This window comes from Laccaria bicolor, genomic scaffold (assembly GCF_000143565.1).
Source record: "Laccaria bicolor S238N-H82 LACBIscaffold_1 genomic scaffold, whole genome shotgun sequence".
Classification (NCBI taxonomy): Eukaryota; Fungi; Basidiomycota; class Agaricomycetes; order Agaricales; family Hydnangiaceae; genus Laccaria; species Laccaria bicolor.
In genome coordinates this window covers 1,731,684-1,755,266 of record NW_001889872.1, presented here as the reverse complement: position 1 = coordinate 1,755,266, position 23,583 = coordinate 1,731,684, and the positions used below count along the sequence as shown (strand labels likewise).

Below are 23,583 nucleotides of genomic sequence, written 5' to 3'. Positions count from 1 at the left end.
TTACTGCGAGGACAGAGTCTGATAATCACGCAGCTGTCGTCGCCGCTGCTGTCAACATTCTCTGCGAGCTCGCACGCTGCAACCCACAAGATTACCTGTCATTGGCGCCCCAATTATTTCACCTCTTGACAACATCATCCAACAATTGGATGCTGATAAAGATCGTCAAACTAGTAAGCTCTTTCTTTATATAATACAACGTTCCTGATAGTTTTTAGTTTGGGTCATTGTCGCCTCACGAGCCTCGTTTAGTGAAGAAGCTGCAACAACCAATCACCGAGCTTATATCCACCACGCCAGCGATCTCTCTCTTATACGAATGCGTTCACACATGCATTATCGGAGGCATGTTACATGGTTCTTCCGGAGATTCCTTAGCGACGATGTGTGTGTCAAAGCTGGCCGCTTTTATTCAGGATGCGGATCAAAATTGTGAGTTTCTGAGGCTTTTCAGCAACAGCCTATCTGATACACCTGGATCAGTGAAATACATCGCTTTGTTGGCCATGGCGAAGATAGTGCCTACGCATCCCCATCTCGTCGCCGAGTATCAAGATACAATTCTTGCAAGTGTAAGTGACGAAGATATCAGTATCCGGATGCGGGCACTTGACTTAGTGTCAGCAATGGTTTGTCGAATTGCACGTCCCCTTGCCTCCCTCGCACTGAATGGCGGTATAGGTTGATCGAAGTAATCTCCAATCTATAGTACAACAATTGCTTACCCATCTTGTTCCTCAAAATTCTCAACCGTCCCAAACAGCCGCCCAATTGCTCGCTCAACAGACTGCTCCCCAGCGTCCTAGCAGTCCAAGCCCTACGATGTCATCTAGCCAATCGCCCGCCTATCGTTTGACACTCTCGCAGCGGATACTCAACATGTGTTCACAATCAACTTACGAAAATGTGATCAATTTCGAATGGTATCTCTCGGTCCTCGTGGATCTTGCTCATATCGCCAAAGCCAACGTAGGCACCCAAATACGGGATCAGCTTGTGGATGTTGTTGGTCGTGTTCGTGCAGCAAGACCGTATGCAGTCAAGTTGATGCACACGTTGTTAAGTGATGATATCATGTTGCGCAATGCGGAAGAGGAAGGCAGTTGTTCAGAAGTTTTATGGGCAGCAGCTTGGATATGTGGAGAGTATTGCCAGTACGTTCTTATTGTTTTCGTGGTTTCATATCACTATATCATGCCAACACCAGGGAGCTTTCTGAGCCTCAAAAGCTCTTGCCTCACCTCCTTGAGCCGGGTGTAACAATTTTTCATCCAGATACCATTGCTGTTTACATCTCTGCAGCCACGAAAGTATTTGGCTACTGGGCATCTGAATTGGCGCAAAGATGGGATGATGACGATTTACCAGAAGTCAAGAGAGTTGTTGAAACAATATTAGCGCGGATGAGCGAGCTTGTGAGCAGTCCACACATTGAGGTTCAGGAACGGGTTTGTGGATTTAGCCTCTCTTTCGTTTGTTGTCATCTAATAACTTTTAGGCGGCAAACACCTTGCAACTTTTTACCTTTATATCAGCTGACCTCAACGCCTACCGACCCAAACCCCAGTCATCCACGCCTTCTTTGGCTGGGCCTTCATCTATCGACGTAGTTCCACTGGACGAACCTCGTTTCCCTAAAAGCCTATATCTCATCCGACCGCTGTTCTCTGAATACGAGCTGAACCCTGTCGCTTTACATGCACAAGCAAGCGTACCCGTGCCTGAAGGGTTAGATCTGGATGCTTGGATAGTTCAGCCCTTTCAGGAAGAATATCACCATGAGGAACGGAAAGCCAAAAAGGTCAAGAAGGGAAAAGGCAAGGAGCTAAATGGGAAGAAGGCAAAAGGAAAACGGCGAGAAATTGAGCAGGAAGAGCTCGATGAAGACCGAATTGTCCTTGCTCCCGTTGAGCCGGAGTACGAGACCGCAGAGGAGATTGTTGAACGGGAGCGGGTCAGTGATTTACTCTCCACCTTTTCATTTGCTGACTTGGAAGTAACAGCGAAAAGCAGAGAGGCTGGCTCAACTTCGCGATGATCCTTACTATATCATGGATGACCGTCCGCAAAAGATAGTTGAGGACATCGATTCAATACCAGTGGTACATTTGGAGAATATGCAGTCCCTAATTCCAGGTACATGACTCTTTAGTTTCCTTTTGGATTGATCTGACGAAAAACCTTAGACATTATGGATACCCGGCTCAAGTCTTTGAGAGCATCTTCCCAGAACTTTTCTTCCCAACAGTTTGTGATTGACAGAGACGGCGAGATGCCGCAAGGTGCTCGACCACTCACGCCATCAGCCATCCCACTCCCGCAGACCCCATATCGCTCGGTGACACCCACCATTCCTTTAAGCTCCTTCCCGCAATACGAGGCTCCCGGCGACGAGGTGATGCGCACGGGAACGCCGGAGCCTATCAAGGTGGTTCGGCCAAAGAAGAAGGGAACAGGAAAGAAGAAACGGACACAACTTTCGTCTGTCGATACTGCACCCCCTTAATGAGATTGCATGTCGTTAGTTTGCTCGGATCGATCAGCCGCACGAAGACCACGAGCTGCTGAAGCGCTTTGATAGAACCGACAGCGGTTACTGTGTGACGTTGGCATGCCAGCGTCAGCTTGAGCAGTATTACTTGCAGGAGCGGCGAGAGAGATGACGAAGAGGAGAACGACAACGTTGCGGGAATCACTAATGACCTAGAAGGAATCTATATAATGGTATGAGAGGTAGATTAAGTGACTTAAATCTGAGGTTTGTGTTTTAGGGTAGATTTGTCGAGGTTGGCATACATGGATGCCAATATTTTCTGGAGCCGAAATTACAATGTTGTCTTTCTCCCAAGTGGACGAATTAAGAGAGTGGATGCCGTACAAGGTGTCAAGCTGTGCTTCGCATTCCCTCTCAACAGACCATGGAATCATTGTGAAGCTTGGATTTCTGACTACTTACAACAAAAATACTTTACCGACTCTCACCTGCCAAGCCTTGAAGGATAGATTGTAGGTATGCATATTCTTTGTCCTTGGCTTTTTTACTACTGCACCGCCTTGCATTCCCAAAATCAATGATGGTGACTCCCAAGTCGCCAATAAGAACATTGTATGGACGAGTATCATCATGGAGCACATCTGCACAATGGATAGACTCCAGCGTTGATAGTGCAGCTTTACTAATTGGAAGTGAATGGTCAGAATTAGGGGAACGAGTTTTGACGAAATCATCAATCTTACCATTCAGTGGCTGTCAGGTTTCTTCCCAGATCAGAGATGGGGACTCCTGCATAGAGCATAACAAGCGCACAAGCCAAACCATCAGCATCGTCATCAAAGAAACCAATAATCGGGGTTATCCCCCGTTGAACCCCTTCAGACCTGAGGTGCAGATAAAGATTGTACTCTTTCTTGAGGGAATCACGCTCTTCGTCGTCGAATGCAAGTTTCACAACAACATCCAGTGCACCAGCTCCTTCCATGTTTTCTGGCGTCAAAGTGCCGCGGAGTGCTACACCTGTAGCACCTCGCCCAATTTCCGATGTGAGGACAACTGTGATGCATTCATCCAGTCCATGAGTGTGGTTGCGTGGAGAAGACAGGGAACTCGGGCAGTTTGGTGGCATTGGCAAGGACAAAGAGCGAATAAAAGAGGCGGGGACAGGGGAGTCATACACATCATACTGCAGGTACATATGCATGGTACGACACTTGCTGGCCACATATATTGTTTCCTGGACGTCGTCAGTCATTGCAATTGGAAGATTGACATTGTCTAAACAAACGCACCAGGGCCAGTTTATCTTCAATAGGGTGGTCCCCTCCTCCCAAGCCGTCTGTTGTCCATTTTTTCGCACCGCGACCACCGCCCTTACCCTCACCGCTATTTCCAGCATGTGCAGATTGTTGCCCCATGCGGTCGAACATGTCCTCTATCGAGGTGACATAAACACCAACATGCAGTTTACCATAACCAGGATTAGTGCAGTTATGGGGTTCAATTACGTTGGAGACAAAGAGAGTTTGAGATTTTCGATGTCGGACGCATATGAGCTCGTGGTTACCCGAATGAAGAACAATGAGGGATGTGTCCAGTTTTGTAGCTTGAACCCAAGCCTGCACGAATTGATATCAGTATTCTTTGGCAGATTTTGGAACACGTTACCTGTTGGACTAGAGAGTGCGCACTAACATCATGGTGGTCTGGATTGTCGACATCCGCCTTTGGGCGTCTTTTTCGTCTACGCTTCTCGCTCGTATCGGAGGCGTGGTTTCTTTTTCGTTTCTTGACACCAACTGACTCTTGGGCGGAAGAAGTCCCAAGCTGCTCTTGTGAAAGCAATGGTGATGCCAGTGTAGTTGGTGGGCTTTGGACTGTCTCCTCCTTTGAAAGTTTAAACAAGACGTTGAGCATAGTGCTAGACACAATGTATGAACATACACGAATATTCCATGGGGGGCGCAACGCATCGGGTCCAGGTACGATGCCCGCAACCTGATCCTTCACCTTACCATGTTGAGGGTCGTTGCAGGAATGTTCGGGTGGCCCGCAATGCGTCCATTCGAAATCGCCCAGTTCAGGAATCGCGGTCACCACAGGACCTGCACTCAGACTTTCGAATTCAAAAGTTATCAAGGGTGCTTGTTTTTCACGCATTCCCTTAAGAATATCACGACGGCGACTCTCCATTGTATCAAGGATCTCCTCCCGACGTACCGCATCATCCGTATCATCAAGGCGATAGAAGGTAAGCTCTGCGTCCGTGACGGCATGCCTTGGGCTGGAGACAGAGGTGGTCCAATGTATAAGGGATATCCAACTCGAAGCCGCGGGGTGCAATGCGAGAGTCGAAGCCACGACGGGGCAAAATCGGGCGGTGGTGTAAGAGTAAAACGCGCGAACTTCGTTCTCATCTCTCACATTGCGTTCTGCTTCTCGAACGGCCCTCCTTCTGTCATTGGTTGTATAGAAGTCGCCGTTAGAAATTTTGGGAAGAGTATGTTTTGCAGCATCAAGCGCTGAGTCCACAGTTTTTGCTATATCTTCGACCAGCGATGGAAGGTGTACTACCCGCTTAAGAGCCAGCTTGGTAGAAAAGTGGCGATCAAAGAAGGCAGGTTGGCGTGTGGATCCGGACGTGGATGGCCCCTTGTTTTCCATCTGCGGGTAAAGCACAAGGCGAGGGGGACTCCAAGAGAATAAATCATACAGTTCTTTCAAGTCTATAGGTGGGGATGCAGCAGCAGCACTTATAGAAGCCATGTCGCGTTGAAATTGTGGTAGTCACCTGACGACCGTGTGCCGTCACGTGAACCCTACACGGTCGCGCAGACTAGCAGCCCGCTACAGATTGTATTGGAATTTGGTGCGCAGTACGCGCGCTGCAACGGTATTCAAGAAGGGGGCTGTCGATGACTTATAGGCGAGAAGAGGGACTTTCAGCCGCAGACCTCTTATCGTAACTTTCCTCCGAAGTCATGTATACAACATATATTAGACCGAGAAAGCAATGGACTGGATGGAGAGAGGTGTATGGTAGGTATAATTAATGTGAGGTAACAAGGGAAAGGATATAAAATGCGGATTTACAGCGACAGGTGAGGATGGGGAACGTGGGCATACGTATGCGTAAGTAATTAGTTCCAGATACATTCCTGCCAGTACGTTGTCACCGGTCATCGTCCACGTGTTCGACGGAGTCCACGATCTCGTTGACGAGTTCCAGAGTCACGCCAGGTATGATCCTTTCAGCCTCTGTGAATGCACGCTGGAGAGCACTGAGCGCAACCCGCGCCTCTTGGGAGGACACTCGAGGGAACAGCTACCGCAAGCCGTAAATTTAGTAGAGCAAAAGGATCAAGCTGTGTCAGAAGGGACAGACCGAAGCAATAGCCGGCAAGATAACAGAGTCAAGCATCGTTGTATCTGGGAACTCCTCGTCGTCTAGGTGCGTATCTTGCATTTTCTGTTCTACAACGGCCGTCTTTGGAAGTGTATCAAGATACTGGTCGTCATAGTCCTCGTACTCATCCGAGGGTTCTTGTTGCGCGACCCGCCGATTGTTTTGTGAAGCCAAGTCGGGGGGCATGTGCCGAACGGTGTTTTGTTCGAACCGCTTGGGCGTGGGGGGTGCCGATAGAGGCAGGGGAGGAAGATCACCCTTGGTTGTGATCGACGAGGAATAGGATGAACCCGAGCCTCTTTTCGTTGTTTTCTCTGTTCGCTCATCACCGTTGTTTTCCCAAGTCAATGGAGGTCCAGATACCCGAACGGAGTTCTGATTGCGACCAAGTGTCGTTGTTCGACCGGCGTGCCGGACAGTCCCAAAGTCCCAGAGGTCTTCTGGGTCACCGTTTCCAACCCTATACCAAGAAGGGGTCAATTACAGAAGGAAAAGACCAGATTGTCGAGAAGTACATCTCAGGGTCGGAATCTCGGTCGTCCTCTTCTGCTCTTTCTCCGCCTTCAGCTTTCCACCGTTCGTGTCGCTCGATCAGTTCCGTCAGGTATGACGTTTTCTTGGCCATTCGCACAAATTTATGTTTCAACAACTCGCGTGCTGTAGGTCGCTTTTCTCATGATAAGAGATGTTGAAACGCGCTTAAACTTGGAGTTACCTACCTCTCTCGGGTCTCGTTGCAAACAGTACGCCACAAACTCTCGGAATGGCTTTGAGAAATTTCCGTCTAACGTTGGAGGTGGGTTCTTCGGAATGAGGAAAAGTACCTAGACAATTTTTCAGTTGAGCGAGTCCCCCATAGCTTCTCAGAAATAATCAGAGACAACGAACCTTCATTGGATGAAGTTCGGCGTATGGCGGTTCGCCCTTTGCCAATTCAATTGCAGTTATACCCAGACTCCAAATATCGGCCTTGTGATCATACCCGCTCTGTTTGATCACTTCAGGAGACATCCAGTATGGCGTCCCAACAAACGTATTCTTCTTAGCTGAGAGTGTCCCTGACAATTGACCAGAGACACCGAAATCTGCCAATTTCACCTCGCCGCCAGCGGAAAGTAAAATATTGGCAGCTGGACATTTTGAGTGACTCCTATGCCTGAAGGCAAAGATAGATGTGTTACCTTTGATGTCACGATGCAATTTCCCTTCGGTATGCAGGTACTCAAGTCCGCGAAGTAATTCACGAACAATGATAGCAATGTACTCTTCGCGGAACACGCCAGGTTTCATCTGTGCATCAAGAAGGTTGATCATCGTTTGACGCGGCGATTCTACGAGATTACCAGGTCAGAACAAGAACCGCCAGAACAGTATCTATGAAAGCATAAACTCGATAATAGATTGAACTTTGAAGGAGCTACTCACTCCATAACAATCCAAAGATTGGAGCCTTTGAGAAATGATCCATGATATCTATTGTTCAAAGGTTAGCGTTGAATGGCGACATAAAACAGACGAACTTTGTAACGTGTGGTGAATCCAGCTGAGAAAGGATCTGTATTTCCTGCTGAATATCCTCAATCTCATCCTCTGCGCTCTCCAAATCTATGATCTTAATGGCGACAGTCTTCTGGGTACGTTTGTCGAAGCTGACTTGGTTGAGAAAAGGAGTGAACGTCCCACTGAACTGCACACCCACCCTTTGTATACTTCTCCAAATGAACCCTTCCCTAGGTAGAAAAAGATGGATGTCACCGCAACCTTAATCAAGAATGGAGAAACGAACCGATCCTATCCTGTTTAACATAGAACTCCTCTGGATCCTGGTGGTGGTCCTGTACAGCGGATTAGATCTCGGCCGATCATGAACAGGCAACGCTTTTCGGGCGAACCATGAGGCAGATACCGCTCGTAGATGTAATTTATCTTAGTCGAGGGGTCGCGTCGCGTCGTGTGCTGCCACACAGCAAGATGGTTGATGAGAAGAAAGGGGAGACGCGTCTGTAGAACAGTGAAAGAAATAAAAGTAAGGATAGTGAAATTCGCTCGATATATGTAGGTCTCGAGGAATAGTGAGTGATGGTGTAAAAGGGGAGTGTTGGGTCACTTTCGTTCCAAATTCGGATAACGACACTTTTTGCTTCCTCTGCTCACCCACTGCGGCGTTTTTCCACTGTCTCGCAATAATATACTTCAAGTATATGTATACGACAGATGACCATACAACTTCAGAACATCCATATATTTTCTCTTTCAACGGCTTGCTGCGGCGGTCCACGTAGTGGCGAAGAATGCTTCAATACGGGCGATGTATGCTTCAGCACAAGTGCGGCTGGTTTGGCAGGCATCCTTCTTGTGGCGCGATTTGACTCCTCTTTGACGCGTCCTACATCATGAAATCGAACTCTCTTCGTCTCTGGTCTTCTCGGCTCCTTTCCATTTTTGAAGCTTGTGAATGCAACCATGTTGTTCTTATTCGTCGTAAACTTCTGGCTTCGAGGAATGACATGCCTCAGGATCGAGGATCCGTAGAACCAAAAGATGAAGAAAAGCTCGACTCCAAAGAGGAACAAAATGAGCAAGAGGAGCATCCCCCTGTCGTCGAAGAAATCGCGCCAAGACTGTGCAGCTGATGGTAGGGGGGTGGGATACACCGGTGTCGTATCAAGTTCAGAGAGGCTGGGTGTACTTTGGGGTGATGTTAGCGACGTTGACGAGCCCGCGTCCGAAATAGTGAGTCGCCTCCTGCCATCCCCATGTCGGCCAGCGACGTGTAAAGTTGCCAGGGAGACATGCCTGCCAATGAAACCAATAATTGTACTGATGGCGGTGAATAACATCATTTTTGGCGAGGGCTTTAAAATGGAGTGGTGAAAGGGTAATGCCTGCAGTGAAGTGCATTGATATAAAGGGGTCAGTCCAAATCACAATTTCGTGGATAAGCGGATTGACTAATTCCTTCTTCGTCTTCAAGAACGTTCACCCTGATTTTAAGACATCAACTTCGCGCCTCTGGCTGCTCAGGTTGGCAGTGGCAACCTCTCGATCGCGTGGTGTTCAAGCAGGACTAAACTCAATCGTCAAATTGTTGTTGACAGATAGAAAAGATGTGGCGCTAACTTCTCATACAAGCACGGATGCACGCGCCTTGAGGCCTATCGCACTTGCCGGAGAAGGGTATCATCTGGTACTGGTACCCGCCAGTTGCAGTCTCCTGTGTAGACACCATGTCATCGATGACGAGGAATCATCTGAATCTGAACCTTCCTTTTTTGTTCTTGGGGTTTTTTTCGGGCACATCGCAGCAGGCAGCCTCATTTGGTCCGCTATAAGTGCTCAAAGCATACGTGATGCAGAACCTTCCATCTTGCAAAACACCTCCATGGAGAACGAAGGAGCACCAACTGGGCCACTTGTGGGGACTTTGACAAAACTCTCGACCACGTTGGCGTAAACGACATTTGGACCTATACAGCGTCCCAACAAATAAAATAAAGCATGGAACAACTAGCTGGGCTCATAATATTGCAATAGCGGGTCACCACCATGGTGAAAGCGAGCTGCGATATTATTTTGTTTGATGGTTTCTGAACAGGGATCGATGAAGCTTTGCAACAATTCCACGATCTTTCGAGAGGGGGATACAGGGGGGGTTCTGTGCGGGCTGTTTGGCGATGTGAGTCAGGAACAAACAGCATCCAAAAAGGGTCAGAAAAACCCGTCCAGGTCTTTCATTCAGCTTTCTCCGTCCGCCTGCTCCTCTGCATAGTAATTTCTTTTGCTTTCTCGTCTTTCAACAAGTGCCCACCTCAAGCCATCTTGCTTGTTTCGTCCGATCCTGACCCTGCTTTTCTCTCTCGTCAACAATGTCGTTCACCGGCCCCCAAGTCAACCTCGAGCCGAGGTTCCTTGCCTCCTGTTTAGAGGGTCCTTTCTTTCCGAATAGAGTCCTTTTTTCTCCGACCTCTTTTGACAACCTCTCGCTTTCCGATGATATCGAGAGCACTGATGACGGCGACGCCACAAAGACCCCCCTCACGCAAAACTACCCGAATGCATATAGCGATTTTCATGGTTGCGGAACTCCCTGCATCTTCAAGTCTGGACCCGAGTGGCCCATATCCGAAGGGCCTCTAATTGGCTGGAAGGGCGTCGTCCGTGAGCCTCGTCCGGTCTATCGTCACGCTATTCAACCTGCTTGGGTTTCTATCGGTCAGCGTATCTACCAAGAGCTCGATTCCTTCGATGTGATGTGGACATCAATCAACCCCCTCGCCTACGCCAACGCCGGAGAGCGCAAGCCATTTTGTCCTCTTATCATATGCATTGGCGTGAAACCTAACACCCTCCCCTACGAGAAGGCCGTTGCAGCTGCAGCTATTGTTAAAAAGATTCTCGCCGAGGCTGGCTTCCCTGACCTCGAGGTGGCTTTTGTCGAATCTGTAGTGACTCGTTCTGCCGGTCCTAAGCTCCTCCCATTTAACCCCCTCCTCGACGATGTCCCCGAGTTGCGAAAGCCGTTTACCCCGGCTCTCGGTCTGCCCATCGCCCTTGGAAAATATCCCTACCACGAGGGCACAGCTGCTTTGTACATCCGCCTTTCAAAAGATGACAACCGCGTTGCCATCCTGACCTGCGCACATGTCGTCCGTCCTCCTTACCTAAGCGCGGCTCAGAAAAAGTCTAAGACCAAGGGTCTCAAGTATCGCGATGAGGTTATCGCGCTCGGCACCATGGGTTTCAACAATGGCCTTACGGCTATGATGAAAGTTATCGGTGGTCTATACCGTTCCATTGAAGTCTGGAACCGGTCGATTGATGGGTTAGGGAAATTTCACCAGGGGGAGAGCAACTCTGTGACAAAGAAACGCAATGATTTTTTGGATCTGGTGTTGAAGGCAATAGAGAAGATTCAAATGGTTAACACGCTCCACGACGAGGTCACAAAGCAGTACAGCACCTTTGAACAGCGCAAGATCGGATTTGTCCTCCACGCAGAGAAGATTGAGGTTTCAGAGCCCCATAAATTCACCAATGACTGGGCCCTTATTGAGCTGTACAACGATAAAATTGATTGGTCGAGTTTCAAAGGAAATAAGGTCTTTGTTGGTGTGTCTTTTTCCATGTCATGGTCTCGTCACGTTTTCCATCCACCGTCTCCTTGTTTTCGGTTTTAACCAATGGTTATTGTTCTTCTCTATGCAGGCGGTAACCTTTCAATCGCCGATTTTGGCAATACAATGTTTCCTCAGGCGGAAGATTCAAAAGATTACTACTACCCCGAAGATGGTCTTCTTCAAGCTTACGGAGTCGTCCAGGACAACGAAATGCGCGATCCTCAACACCTCGACGTTCATGGTGAGAAGTGTCTGCTGGTTGTGAAACACGGGATGGCCACAGGGACAACCGTCGGTCGCGTTAATGGTCTGGAATCGTTCACGCGCATCTACACTTACCCGGGTATCAATCAGACATACATGGAAATTGCGGTTTTGAACTACGGCCAGCCGCACGGCAAGTTTTCAAGCCGGGGCGACTCGGGGTCGGTTGTCCTCGACAGGATTGGTCGCATCGTCGGAATCATCACTGGCGGCGCAGGCCCTACCGGTGAAACCGATATCTCCTACCTCACTCCATATTGGTCAATTGAGGAGCAGATTAAGTTCAAATTCCCTGACTCCTTCCTCTATGACGTTGTCGAGTAGGCATTGCGAGTTCAACACCTCGAAACGCAGTCGTCTTTCGATTTTCCCATCGTCACGCCTCCGCTATCATGCCTCTTCTCTTCTTGTCTCCTCTTATCACACTCACTCGTTGCTCCGTTCTGCCCGACTCATCTACCACTTTGTTGTCAATGCCGATGTCATGGACTGCTGATTAGGTTTCTCCTTTCCTTTTTATCGGATTTCAGCTTAACTGGTGCCGTCTGTCGTCGAAATGTAGGCAGGGACATCTCGGCTTCGTCGTGTAATATCGGACCGCCTGTACAGTTTTGCGCATTTCTCGCATGTTTCATTTCAGTTTATTATCATTATCGTGTAACAAGTTTTTTTTATGTTGTCTTGGAAAAGGTGCTAAAAATGTCTCAGGCACTGCGGTATACAGAGCTGAGAGAACGTGCATGACGCCGAGGTTCTATCATCGTTCTCACATTCCCGCTCACAATATGGGATCAGCGCGTATCTATGCAAGGATCTGCTGGAACAAAATTAAAAACTACAAACATTTGAGATCGTCGATCTTCTTTGATGGTTCCATGCGCTTGGTCGACTACTTCAGTCTTCCGCAGAGCATTTCAGTGATTTGGAACCACATTACCACGATTTCGGTTTCGATGCTTGGTTTTCATGATCGTGATTCATAAAGTTGATTCTCTTTCGGGAAACGAAAAAACGGTGCTGCTGGTACAGATGTGTGGTATTATAACAGGTTCCGGAAAGCAGGCGAGCAAGTAACACGGCAGACAAACTATGGCTAATTGTTGTACAGAGATTATGAAGCCTCCAGAATCTGGATAATCTATGGCTTTGGAGTTTTCCGATGTTCCTACGAGATAAATATGAGAATTGTTCTTCGTAAGTAAAAAGGGGGCCGCGCTGGAACGCACCGGGACGTGGGTAAATTCGTGGTCGACGTGGACAAAGGCTCTCTCGACGTTCGGAAGAACTTCAATCTTGTCCTGTAATTGCTGGCTTATATCGTGTGCTTTCCAAAGCGGCGTATTGGCATCCATGACTATGTCAATCTCGACAAAATAATCCTAAAACATAAATTTCAGATTTAACGGGCATGTTATGAACACTTGAAAACGGTGACGCACCGGCCCACTCTGTTGAGCATAAATTTAAAAAATATGAATATCTTGAATTCGGTTAGGGAATCGACGCACATGATACGCCCTGACAGTATCGACTTTCTCGATGTCCTCGCTAAATGTCACGGTGTTGAAGATGATGAGTTGCAGGAAGTCATGCGCGGCGGACTTCCCAGCCAGTAACTCGAATTGGGTGTAGACGGTTCTACCCCACGAGATAATCACCCCCAGAGCTATCTGTTATGAAAGGCGACGTTCAGAAGGGTAAGGAAACTCTGCGCAAGGGCCTCACGATTATAGCGCCCATGGGATCCAACCCTACGCATCATCCGTCAGCCTAACACAAAGTATAACCAGTCGATGAATATACAACTCACACCAACGAAGCTTGCTGCCACCGCAGGACATCAGTATACCTGAAAGACGTAAGCTGCGACTAGAATATGACCGTATTCGTTACCGAATCCATTTATCCAGAGGTCATTCCTGTGATCCTCCCACAGGACCTGCACTTGACTCGATTTACTCCGCAGAGAATAGCAGTAGGCGAATAGAATAAACTTAACCGCTGCATGACGTTGAATATGTAGAGATGTGGACAACTGCAATTACTTACCTAGCGCGGCTGAAACGGCGATGATGGATGGGAGATGAAAACCTTCTAATGAATCGTCACTTTTCGTGACGAGTTTATGTATGGACTCCACGATAACGACTAAATTAACAGACCCCATTCTAAATTATAGTCAGTTATTCCACTCAAATAATCCTTTCGCTTTACGCACAGGAAGCCTTCATATGTCGTGTCATGATAATGGTAACGGGGAGGAAGAAATAATATTACACACCATAGACAATGTTGCCAATGGTTTCAAGACGGGCACCACCCACAGGCCAGTCGTTAGGATCCAACTTCTCAGCTTTTCTGTGTAACCACCACAGGAGAACATTACTTCCAATGTCGAACACAGAGTCAATCCCCGTGGCGAGCAGTGAGAGTGACAATGAAGAGATGGCGGCGTACACTTGAATTGAACGGTAAGCTTTGTCATAGATGGGTAAGAAATATATATCACGTACTCTGCAAAACGCATAACGCGGCGTTGGCGATAAGGCTAGCATACACTGCAATATTGATCTTCGAGAGTATATGATCAAAGGAGACGAATCTAGAAGGACGAGGGTGGAAGATCTACTAACGGGTATGCGCGCTGCTTCTTCTTCCACTATGGCATCTTGTGTATGCTCATCCATGGGTTTTAGCAAGGACGCAATGAGCTGAAGTGATCTTGAGAGGGTGTGTTAAAAGAGAAGCATTGGCAAATACATCATTCTGCCTGCGTTGGTAATTAGCAACATGTTTGCCTCCTTTTCTCCGACGGACATTGGTGAGCTGTTCTTCCGACACAATACCATCGCGAAATTGGAAGGGGTCAACAGGCAAAATAGCTGTTGAGCCAGAGGCCCGTTCGATGTCATCCTTGAAGGTGATAGAGGACTTATCAGCTACCGTTGTGTTGGGTGGGGCTCATTGATCGGGAATTTAGGTCGACGATTCGGGATGAAATATAATCACCTCTTGGCGCAGTGAGGTCTTGGCCGTTGAGGCTGAATGCTTCTGGTCATCAGCCATGATGTCCTAGTGCAATGGCGAAAGTTTCTGAGTTTCAAGGAAAGTGACGTGGAGGCGGGGAAAACCCAAAACAACGGATACACGTCGATGATAGACTCGTATCTGATCAAGTCAATCTCGATGTCAATACCGTTCCTTTGGGTATCCGAACGGTTGGGACAAAAAGTGGTTGCTCACAAGGCAGTGTCAATGAATGCTGAGCGCTGGTACGTTGGAGCTGGACTCCAATTGAGCTCGCAATGAAGATTATAATGGGGGAAAGGCCTGGGAAGGAAGTCAGCAACGCCTACTATGAATCGATGGACACTTGTCGCTTTTATTGAACGTTCATTCTCCGGCTGAAACTCAGCTGTTGACGCTCATCTAGACTTTTGATTTTCTGCATCACATTTGTTTGCTCAGACCCACCAACACCATGGACGGCAGCGACAGCAGCATCGCCGCCCTCACTCCAATATTCTTCCTCCTTGCTTTCCTGATGTACACCCTTCTGCCTTTCGACCGTTGAAAGTCTCTTGATTTGGTCCTTTCTAGGGCAGCGCTTATTTTCTGGTGCCTCATCTCGTCGTGCTTGGGCACTTCAGTTTTGCAGTCGATGAAGAACTTATGGGATTACGCGGTCTTGAGCTCGAGAAATCACCACCGGAACCCCATGGCATATCGGAGGAGGGCTCTTGGCGAAGAAGAAATTTGGGAAATGGAACATCGAGGAAGAGCTGGTTGAATATTTTTGCAGTCATGGTTGTTCCCGATATTTTCAATGATTTCTTGTGCTCATCCTCGTTCCACCTTATGTATTGAAGGACGTCTTGAAGGTATATTTCAAGAGCGTCAATTACTTTTTCCATTCACTGACGCGATCGCTCTGGTCCGTTTCACAATGGACATTGGGACGGTATTTTTTGCTGGCTGACACTCCTATCTCCCCCACCCAGCCTATATAAACCGAGTTTCTCCTTCCAATCGCTCATTCCTATCTCTCCTCTTATCCACCATCATACCCTAGTAAAAGCCTGGTCGCTTGATCTATCTCGCATATCATCATGAAGATTCCTTCTAGCTCCTCAGTAATTCTCGCAACCTTGGCGATCTCCTCTTCGTCGTCTTCTCTCGCCGCTCCTGCAAGTGATGCTCCTCAAGCTGAAGCTGGCATGCCAACGTCACACAGCAACCGTCGTATCTCCCAGTTCTATCATAGCGGCTCAGCAGCCCGTGGTCTTCGTGCGGCTGACATGACTTTGGAAGAAAGTCACGATAAGAGGTCCACGACTGACAGTACGTCTCTCTTCTCAGTTACTTCATCTATGAGTGGTTGACAGCCCCCCTTCTTAGATGCCGTTGAAGCGCCCGGACTTACCGATAAACTTTGTAGCATGCTCGGCGGGATGATACCAGGAGATTTGGGGACCCAAGCCTGCGGTGTTGTTAAGAATCTTGTACCGCCCGCTCTAGCTGGTATTCTTCTTGAAACACAGGACGGTGGCCCCAACAATACTTCTTCAGCCGATGCTCACGCCTCTTCTGGTACTCCCGCCGCTTCTGGTGCTCCTGATCCTGTTGGTACCGTGGCTGGAGCTGTTGGGAACACCCCTGCCGGAGGCGTTGTCGGCACTGTGGCTGGAGCTGCTGGGAACACCCCTGCCGGAGGTGTTGTTGGCACCGTGGCTGGAGCTGCTGGGAATACCCCTGCCGGAGGTGTTGTGGGTACTGTGGCACACACTCCTGGCACCGTCGTTGGAGCAGCCCCTGTTGTAGGCAACTCCGCCAAGGGTCCAGTCAACAATGTCAAGGCGCGTCAAGAGCCGGCGGCTTCTGCTGGCGCCCCTGCTTCTTCTGCTAGCGCTCCTGCTCCTTCTGCACCTTCACCTTCACCTTCTGCACCTTCTTCTGCCGCACCTTCTCCTCCTGCTGATGGTCCAGCGCCCTCCGCTAATGCTTCTGCAGGCAAGCTCAATACCCGTCAAGAACCAACAGCTGATAGTCCTTCCTCGAACAGCACCTCAGCTGGATCCTCTGCCTCTTCCGCCCTGCCAACCCAGTCTATTGCCGCTGCAGATTTTGACGGTAACTCGACGTCCACCTTTACCTCGACCTCTTCCTCACTCGCTGTGCCTTCTCAATCCGTTGAAGCCGCCAACTTTGCCGGTAACTCAACGTCGACCTCTACCTCAACTTCTGCATCCGAAGCACCTTCCCAGTCCGTTAAACCCAGGGATTTTAGCAGTTCTACAATTGAACCCACCTCATCTTCAGTCGCATCTTCGTCACTTTTGGCTGTGCCCAGCTCTGCCCCGTCTGTTGCAGCCAGAGATGCAGGCGACTCTTCAACGTCCTCCATTGCCTCTGCATCCTCCATTGCATCCGCCTCCGAATCTTCTACGGCTGCGACTCCTCAAGCCTCCCCTCAGATGCCCAATGCACCCCCTCCTACCCCCGAGATCAAACCTTAGACACCGTTGTTTTCCACTAGTACACGCCTCTTTGCCTCATCCCCTTTTTCCCACACATTCCTAAAAGTGCATCTATTTCTCTTGACCTAGCTTAATATACCCGGGCCCTTCACGATCAGATTTTAAGATAATTTATTTCGTCTATTCATAGCCTCATTCCATGTGCAATATCAGAGATTCTTAACATTGACCAGCTTGACACCAGTCCTCTCACGGGTTTGCGACTATGTCCCCTCACGAACCTTACGTCCGCTTTATCCGATGAGCAGCGCCAACACCTCGAACATTCACAAAAGGCTTGCGCAACAGGGGGATCTGCGAAGCTCCGAGTCAAGAGTCCATTGACAATCAAGAGTTGGACGACATCCAACTCAACCAGATCCAACAACAATTAGTGCTTGCATCCTCACCCTCCGACAGATTTGCACCCCAAGGTCAACATGCAAGAAGCGGCAAACGCTGTTCCCCAACCTTCGCCCCATTTCTCTGCGATTTCGCGTCTCATCCTCGCCCTTGGTGTTTCCCCCGCTGCCGTCCTGACGATAACTGGCGACGACTACATCTGATTCTGATGGCGATGGCTTGCCTTCCAATCCAATAGTCTGCGTTGCATCGACTCAGACTCACCCTCTGCGTTGAGTGGAACCTTAGAAGACTTCGGTGGACAAACATTCTCACCTTTCGTGTCGGAGATACCATCGATGAGGGACGTTGCAAGCCCAGGTGAATATTACCAGGAACATTTCCGTGAGTGACTCTCGGAGGATGAAAGGGTGATGGCTACCAAAATGATCGTCGACTTCGCCATGCTTCCACTGCCCAGTTCGACGCCCGAATCGAATGAAATGGCGTAAGTAGTACCACGTTGGTACCACTCTCGACGGTCTGTGTCAAAAATTGTCCAGCATCTCTCCAAATACTTCTTGAATGGTCACTCAACATTTCTTATAATCAATCCCTTTCGTAGCCCTTCGTTGAGGTACTACTTTAGTACTTACGGGAGGGTTTACACGTGACAGGAGATGGTGGCCAGGTGACTCAGACTGCTATTGTAATAACTTTCGTTTTTCAACGCAACATGGCTCCTACGACTCCGAGTGCTGCCGCTGCATCCCAATCTATAGTCCTTGAAGAACTGAATGAGTTATTCTCTTGGAATCCCCCTCGCCTTGAAATCCGCAAGGGTAGCGGGAAGCTATCCACCACCACCCGCAAACCCAGCTTTTTCGATCTTCACTTTTCTACCAAGCTCGCTCTTAAGCGGGTAGTACACCTTCCATCGCTCGTCAAAGATCTAGAAAAAACTGTTGACTCAGCGCTTGTTGCTGCAAAACATACTCTTCCCGCACTCTCTCAACACTTCTGGACAGCCGAACGCAGAAGGGAGGGTCTTGAATTAGTAGACGACCATTTGAGAGATGAGAGAGGAGTTTTCTCGTTTTACTCTCGCACCACTGGCTTATTTTGCCCCGTTGTGGCTTCGACCCTCGCATTGCACCCCACGGCTCCGAGCTGGAGACCCATTATTACTTGGTCCGACTCTGTATCCAGCTCCAAGTACGCCATCTGGGACGCTGAACTTGCTTTCTTTGCCGCCGTTTCTAATACAGAGGTCGGGAAGGGTCGGGAGGTGATTGTCAATACAATTGAGATCCGCCGTCGGGAAATTCTGAAGGCGATGCGTGATAAGGAGGAACCCTTGATGACTTACATATTCAAAAGTCTAAGTGCAGGTCCCGCCATGACCGCGATTCCTAAACTGGGCTTTTTCGCATGGAAGTATTGCGCGTCACCCGAACATCCCTGCAACGACTCTGAACACAAGAAATTGAGGACTGAGGTTGCGTCTATAGTACGTGGACCTGATGCGCTGCACCCCCCATGCAATATTCGTGTATGTTCATACATTGCATCCAGCAATATGCTCATTGTTTTGTTTATAGGTTTCAGAGGAAACAGGTCAAATCCCACCAACTACACCAGCATCATTATTTCTTCCACAAGAGAAGCCTGGGACTTCTTCGGTACAAGAGCCAGCTGGTGTCAAGAAACGAAAAAGAAATCAGGTCTCCGATACGAGCGAGAAACGTAAAGAGAAAAGCCGCCAAACAACGAATGTCGAAGCTCCAGACCACCATAATGTTAGTGCGCACGACCTAGTCCAACAGGTAACGTGTTTCAACATCTGCCAAAGAATACTGATATAATTTGTGCAGGCTTGGGTGCACGCTACAAAGCTGGACACATCCCTCATTGTTCTTCATTCGGGTAACCACGAGCTCATATGTGTTCGACATCGGAAATCACAAACTCTCTTTGTCTCCGATGTAGTCGAACCCCACAACTGCATTAATCCTGGTTATGGTAAATTGCATGTCGCTCTTTGTATCGCTTCGATCGAGGACACGTTCGATAGGAAGGGGCAAAAAGGTGCACCTGCTGAAAGTGGCGGTGAGGGTTCCGGAGGTGGTAGTGGAGGTGGAGGCTCCGGATCAGGTGGATTGGGTGGCTTCGGTGGAAAAAAAAAGGACAACAGGTGGCTTGGGAGGAGGGGACCGCCTTATTGACGATGAACTGGCCCTGGTGCGTTTGTTTGGACAATGTCAATCTTCCAGCCGCAATGACTGACAACAACCAGGAAACAATATATGTGGCCAGCAAGTGTTGTACCATGCACATGTACCTGCAGTATGATGTGTATGATTCCCCTGTCCCTGCCTTTTTTATTCGCTCATTCCCCTTGCCAATGCCCCCAAACTGCCCGAGTTCCCTGTTTTCCTCACGCAACCACACCCATGGACTGGATGAGTGTATGACAGTTGTCCTCACCTCAGAAATTGGCCAAGGGGCCACGGGTGTAGCACTCCGCGGCACTTTGACGCCAGAAAACATGGAAGGAGCTGGTGCACTGGATGTCGTCGTGAAGCTTGCATTTGACGATGGACAGCGGGATTCCCTCAAGAAAGAGTACAAACTTTATCTGCACCTCAGGTCTGAAGGAGTTCAACGGGGGATAACTCCAATTATTGGTTTCTTTGATGACGACACCGATGGTTCTGCTTGTGTGCTTGTCATGCTGTATGCAGGGGTCCCGATCTCTGATCTGGGAAGGAACCTGACAGCCGCTGAATGGTAAGACTTATGATCTTGTCAAAACTCGATCCACCAATCCTGACCATCCACTTCCAATTAGTAAAGTTGCACTGTCGACGCTGGAGTCCATCCATTTTGCAGGTGTACTCCATGATGATATTCGTCCAGACAATGTTCTCATTGGTGACTTGGGAGTCACCATCATTGACTTTGGGAATTCAAGGCAGTGCAGTAGCAAAACGGCCAAGGGCAAAGAATATGCATGTCTACAATCTATCCTTCAAGGCTTGGCAGGTGAGACTCAGTAAAGTATTTTTGTTAGAAAATCAATCAACTTCACAAAAGCACAGTACAGTCCTGCAAACTCTCTTAGTCCGTCCCCTTAAAAGAATGACAACATTGCGATTTCGGCTACGGACAAATATAGGCATCCACGACTACCGACAAAATAATCCTAAAACATAAACCTCAGATTTGAGTCGCTCAGTCTGTCCTGCATATCTTCATAAAGATTCCTTCTAGCTCATCACTCACTCTCGCAACGTTTAACGGCGATCTCGACTTCGTCATCTTCTCTCGCCCCTCCTGCGTGACTGGAGCTGGCAGCCCCTGTCTTAGGCAACCCCGCCAAGGTCTGGTCAACATCGTCAAGGCGCGGAGTCAAGAGCCGGCGGCTTTCGCTGGCGCTCCTGCTCCTTCTGCCAGCGCTCCTACAGCTTCTGTGGTTTCCCTTTCCTTCTGCTAGTACCTACGCACCTTTTGCTGCTGCTCCTTCTTCTCGTGCTGATGGTACAGCGCCTTCTGCTGATGCTTCTGCAGGCAAACTCAACGCCCGTCAAAAACCAACAGCTGATACTCCTTCCTTGAACAGCACCTCAGCTGAACCCTCTGCCTCTTCTGCTATATATAGTCTATTGCAGCTGCAGATTTTGACGGCAACTCGACGGGAGGTCGGGGTACTCGACATCGACCTCTACCTCATCCTCAGCTTCGCTTGCAGCGCATTCCGCTCTGTGTCTGCCGCAGCCAGAGATATCGGTGCCGCTTCAAAGTCCTCCATTGCATCCGCCTCCGAACTCTCCGCGACTCCCCAAGCCTCCCCTGAGATACCCAATGCACCCCCTCCTATCCCCGAGACCAGATACACCGTTTTTTCCACCAGTTCACGCATCTTTGCCATGTTCCACATGACTCAAAGTGCATTGATTTCTCTCGACCTAGCTTAGTATACTGGGACCCTCAACGATAGATGTTAAGATAATTTCGCCCATCCATAGCCTTCCATAGCCTTACATACTTCAATGTGATCCGAAAGCGGTGCCGCGCAACGCACTCTGTTCGTATCCATCCATGTGCAATATCTAACATTGACCTTTAATATCAGTCTGCTCACGTTTGCGACTGATGCCCCGACCGAGACCCCTCACGAATCTTACGTCCGCTTTACCTGACGAGCAGCAAGCGCTAACACCTCGAACACCCCATTCACGGACAGCTCGAGCAGAAGGGGGCTTTGCGAAGCTCCAAGTCATAGAGTCTATTGACGATCAAGAGTTAGACGACATCCAACTCAACCAGATCCAACAACAATCAGCACCCTTGCTTGCATCCTCATCCTCCGACAGATTCGCACCCCGAGGTCAACATGCGAGAAACGGCAAACGCACTGTGCCCCAACCTCCACCTCAGTTCTCTCCGATTTCGCGTCTTATGCTCACCCTCGGGGTTTTCCTCGCTGCCATCCTCCTCGTTCTCATCTTCTTTTCTCTCACACGGCCCGAGGCGCTTCATAGATATATCGGAGCCAAGATACCACAGACCCCCTTAGCACCGGCTGCCTCGCAAGAGAAAGTGAACGTGGCTCAAGGGAAGCCACACCCCAATGCAGATCCCCATCTCATTTCCTACGAGAACTATACCCACTTCCCTCTGCACGCATTGGAGTATCGAAAGGAGTGTGAAAAGTTGAATCAGGGATACATGGCGCATGGCAATTATTGGGACGCGAGGACGATGGGGCCAAGCGACGTCGAACACAAAGAAGCTAAGGATGTTTGTGCATCTACGATCACTTATATGATGGATGGCGATGTAGGTCTCTTTGCGGACCTCGCATTGCTTGCACAGGCAGCAGCGTTGGCTAGAGATGTGAGTGTCCTGGTTTTCCTGGTTTGTGACACGGTCTGGACCGGAAATAACAGCGAAACCGGACGTTCTTTGTGGACGACACGAATTGGAATCGTGGAAAGTACGCTGGCCTGATATCGCGTCTATTTTCTTTTTGTCCCTTATAATTAGGTGGACAGATCACTTTGAGGACGTTCGTTCCCATCAACCTGGACCAGAGCCAGGTTGTAAGCCTCCACCTCCTGAGGGTACGTTATCATCCCTCTGTCTCCCTTAATTTTGATAGTAATCTCTCGATTTGTAGAATTGGTTGCTTGTCCCCGAACTGCAAGGTATGTATAGATAACTCAAGACATAACACAATGTCAAGAATACTGAATTACAGGCACTGGGTGAATAGCAACCACTCGAAAAGGATACTGCACACTCTAATTCGTGACCTGCTTTTGAATCTACTAGGTGATTAACTTCCGAACGGCAAAATTTCATTTTAGCCATGGCTTTTCAAATTATTACGAGGATGCGTACGTTGACTTCTCACAATCTAGACTCCATACCCTTCAATCACCTTTTACATTAGATATGCGCATAATCTCAACCGACTTCAGCCAATATTCAAATTTGCAGTAGACTCATTCCAAACAACGATTCGCCCCGGCACCCACAATAATGAATTAATCCACCTGGCTCGCAGTGAACTTTCTACATTCATGGGGTCTCAGCATCATGCAACTTCCTATGTGGCTATCCACGTTCGACGGGGAGACCGCAAACCAGCTTCTTACGAGTATCATGGTTATATACCAACACAGGAATTCGCCCAAGCCGCCAACCATAACTGGCGACGACTACATCCTGATGCTGATGGCTTGCCCTCCAAGCCAATAGTCTACGTTGCCTCCGACTCACCCTCTGCTTTGGGCGAATTCCTGGAAGACTTCGATGGACAAACATTCTCCCTTTTCGAGTCCGAGATACCTTCATTGAGGGACGTTGCAAGCCCAGGCGATTATTACCAGCAAAAGTTTAGTAAACTCTCGGAGGATGAAAGGGTCACGGCAACCAGAGGAATGATCGTCGACTTTGCCATGCTTAGCGGAATGTGGGCTGGAAAAGATGATATTCTTCCAGTCGCTGCATTGTGTTCTATTAGGTGTGTCTTCTTTCATCTTGATGATCCCATTCTCTCAAGATGGGCTTGTAGCTCCAATGTCTGTCGGCTTACGGCCGTTGGGTTGGGGTGGGAGCGAGCCTTTGGTCTCGTCGACCAAATGGGCTACGCTGATGAAACAAATCGGAGATGGGTCGATGTAGACCAAAAAGGTCGAATTATACCCATCTGGGAACCCTTTGAACTGTTCTGACATCGTGGAATGTTGTTAACGCGGCTGAGCAGCTATATGCATGTTATACAAACTTGTGTTGAGATTGGGAAGAGCCGCGATCCCTGTGAAAATCATGGTGAATTAGCACATCGAAGGTCATAGTACTCCAGTGGTACAGTAACGAGACACAGGATCGTTGACATCTCTATGTACGCTGTACTTGCAGTACAAAGTCTAGAAA

The 23,583-nt window shown here is 48.8% G+C and overlaps 8 protein-coding genes across 8 annotated transcripts; 5 read left to right on the top strand and 3 right to left on the bottom strand.

Annotated features, from left to right (window-relative positions):
• Positions 1-2,968: 2,968 nt before the first annotated feature.
• LACBIDRAFT_301371 (uncharacterized protein) lies at positions 2,969-5,260 on the bottom strand (the record flags this gene model as incomplete). The annotated part of the gene is made up of 5 exons (XM_001873464.1): positions 2,969-3,176; positions 3,238-3,731; positions 3,787-4,113; positions 4,163-4,381; positions 4,439-5,260. 5 exons carry the CDS (start codon positions 5,258-5,260, stop codon positions 2,969-2,971), a joined length of 2,070 nt encoding a protein of 689 aa, XP_001873499.1.
• A 1,100-nt stretch (positions 5,261-6,360) lies between these two features.
• On the bottom strand, positions 6,361-7,741 carry LACBIDRAFT_242500 (uncharacterized protein; the record flags this gene model as incomplete). Its single annotated transcript, XM_001873463.1, has 9 exons — positions 6,361-6,567; positions 6,620-6,724; positions 6,789-7,030; positions 7,082-7,190; positions 7,244-7,274; positions 7,326-7,373; positions 7,421-7,549; positions 7,600-7,630; positions 7,687-7,741. Coding segments are annotated over 9 exons (957 nt in total), but the record flags the coding sequence as incomplete, so codon positions are not given.
• Positions 7,742-8,441: 700 nt separating this feature from the next.
• LACBIDRAFT_301369 (uncharacterized protein) lies at positions 8,442-8,774 on the top strand (the record flags this gene model as incomplete). Its single annotated transcript, XM_001874086.1, has 1 exon — positions 8,442-8,774. One exon carries the CDS (start codon positions 8,442-8,444, stop codon positions 8,772-8,774), a length of 333 nt encoding a protein of 110 aa, XP_001874121.1.
• Positions 8,775-8,781: 7 nt separating this feature from the next.
• LACBIDRAFT_301368 (uncharacterized protein) lies at positions 8,782-9,354 on the top strand (the record flags this gene model as incomplete). The annotated part of the gene is made up of 1 exon (XM_001874085.1): positions 8,782-9,354. The coding sequence occupies one exon, from the start codon at positions 8,782-8,784 to the stop codon at positions 9,352-9,354; it is 573 nt and encodes a 190-aa protein (XP_001874120.1).
• Positions 9,355-9,766: 412 nt separating this feature from the next.
• LACBIDRAFT_320976 (uncharacterized protein) lies at positions 9,767-11,777 on the top strand (the record flags this gene model as incomplete). Its single annotated transcript, XM_001874084.1, has 3 exons — positions 9,767-11,009; positions 11,106-11,601; positions 11,636-11,777. The coding sequence occupies 3 exons, from the start codon at positions 9,767-9,769 to the stop codon at positions 11,775-11,777; spliced, it is 1,881 nt and encodes a 626-aa protein (XP_001874119.1).
• A 642-nt stretch (positions 11,778-12,419) lies between these two features.
• CDF-G (CDF-like metal transporter) lies at positions 12,420-14,149 on the bottom strand (the record flags this gene model as incomplete). The annotated part of the gene is made up of 12 exons (XM_001873462.1): positions 12,420-12,446; positions 12,508-12,660; positions 12,721-12,729; positions 12,790-12,951; positions 13,007-13,032; positions 13,092-13,130; positions 13,175-13,282; positions 13,331-13,449; positions 13,559-13,739; positions 13,795-13,852; positions 13,915-13,992; positions 14,042-14,149. Coding segments are annotated over 12 exons (1,068 nt in total), but the record flags the coding sequence as incomplete, so codon positions are not given.
• Positions 14,150-15,390: 1,241 nt separating this feature from the next.
• On the top strand, positions 15,391-16,797 carry LACBIDRAFT_301365 (uncharacterized protein; the record flags this gene model as incomplete). The annotated part of the gene is made up of 2 exons (XM_001874083.1): positions 15,391-15,622; positions 15,680-16,797. 2 exons carry the CDS (start codon positions 15,391-15,393, stop codon positions 16,795-16,797), a joined length of 1,350 nt encoding a protein of 449 aa, XP_001874118.1.
• Positions 16,798-17,585: 788 nt separating this feature from the next.
• Positions 17,586-23,450, top strand: LACBIDRAFT_291769 (uncharacterized protein; the record flags this gene model as incomplete). The annotated part of the gene is made up of 18 exons (XM_001874082.1): positions 17,586-17,647; positions 17,765-17,801; positions 17,831-18,649; positions 18,741-18,938; positions 19,014-19,293; positions 19,617-19,859; positions 20,059-20,184; positions 20,241-20,262; positions 20,413-20,634; positions 20,762-21,087; positions 21,275-22,038; positions 22,092-22,138; positions 22,189-22,265; positions 22,322-22,349; positions 22,403-22,409; positions 22,477-22,541; positions 22,598-23,170; positions 23,222-23,450. The coding sequence occupies 18 exons, from the start codon at positions 17,586-17,588 to the stop codon at positions 23,379-23,381; spliced, it is 4,056 nt and encodes a 1,351-aa protein (XP_001874117.1). The 3' UTR covers positions 23,382-23,450.
• Between the last annotated feature and the right edge of the window lie 133 nt (positions 23,451-23,583).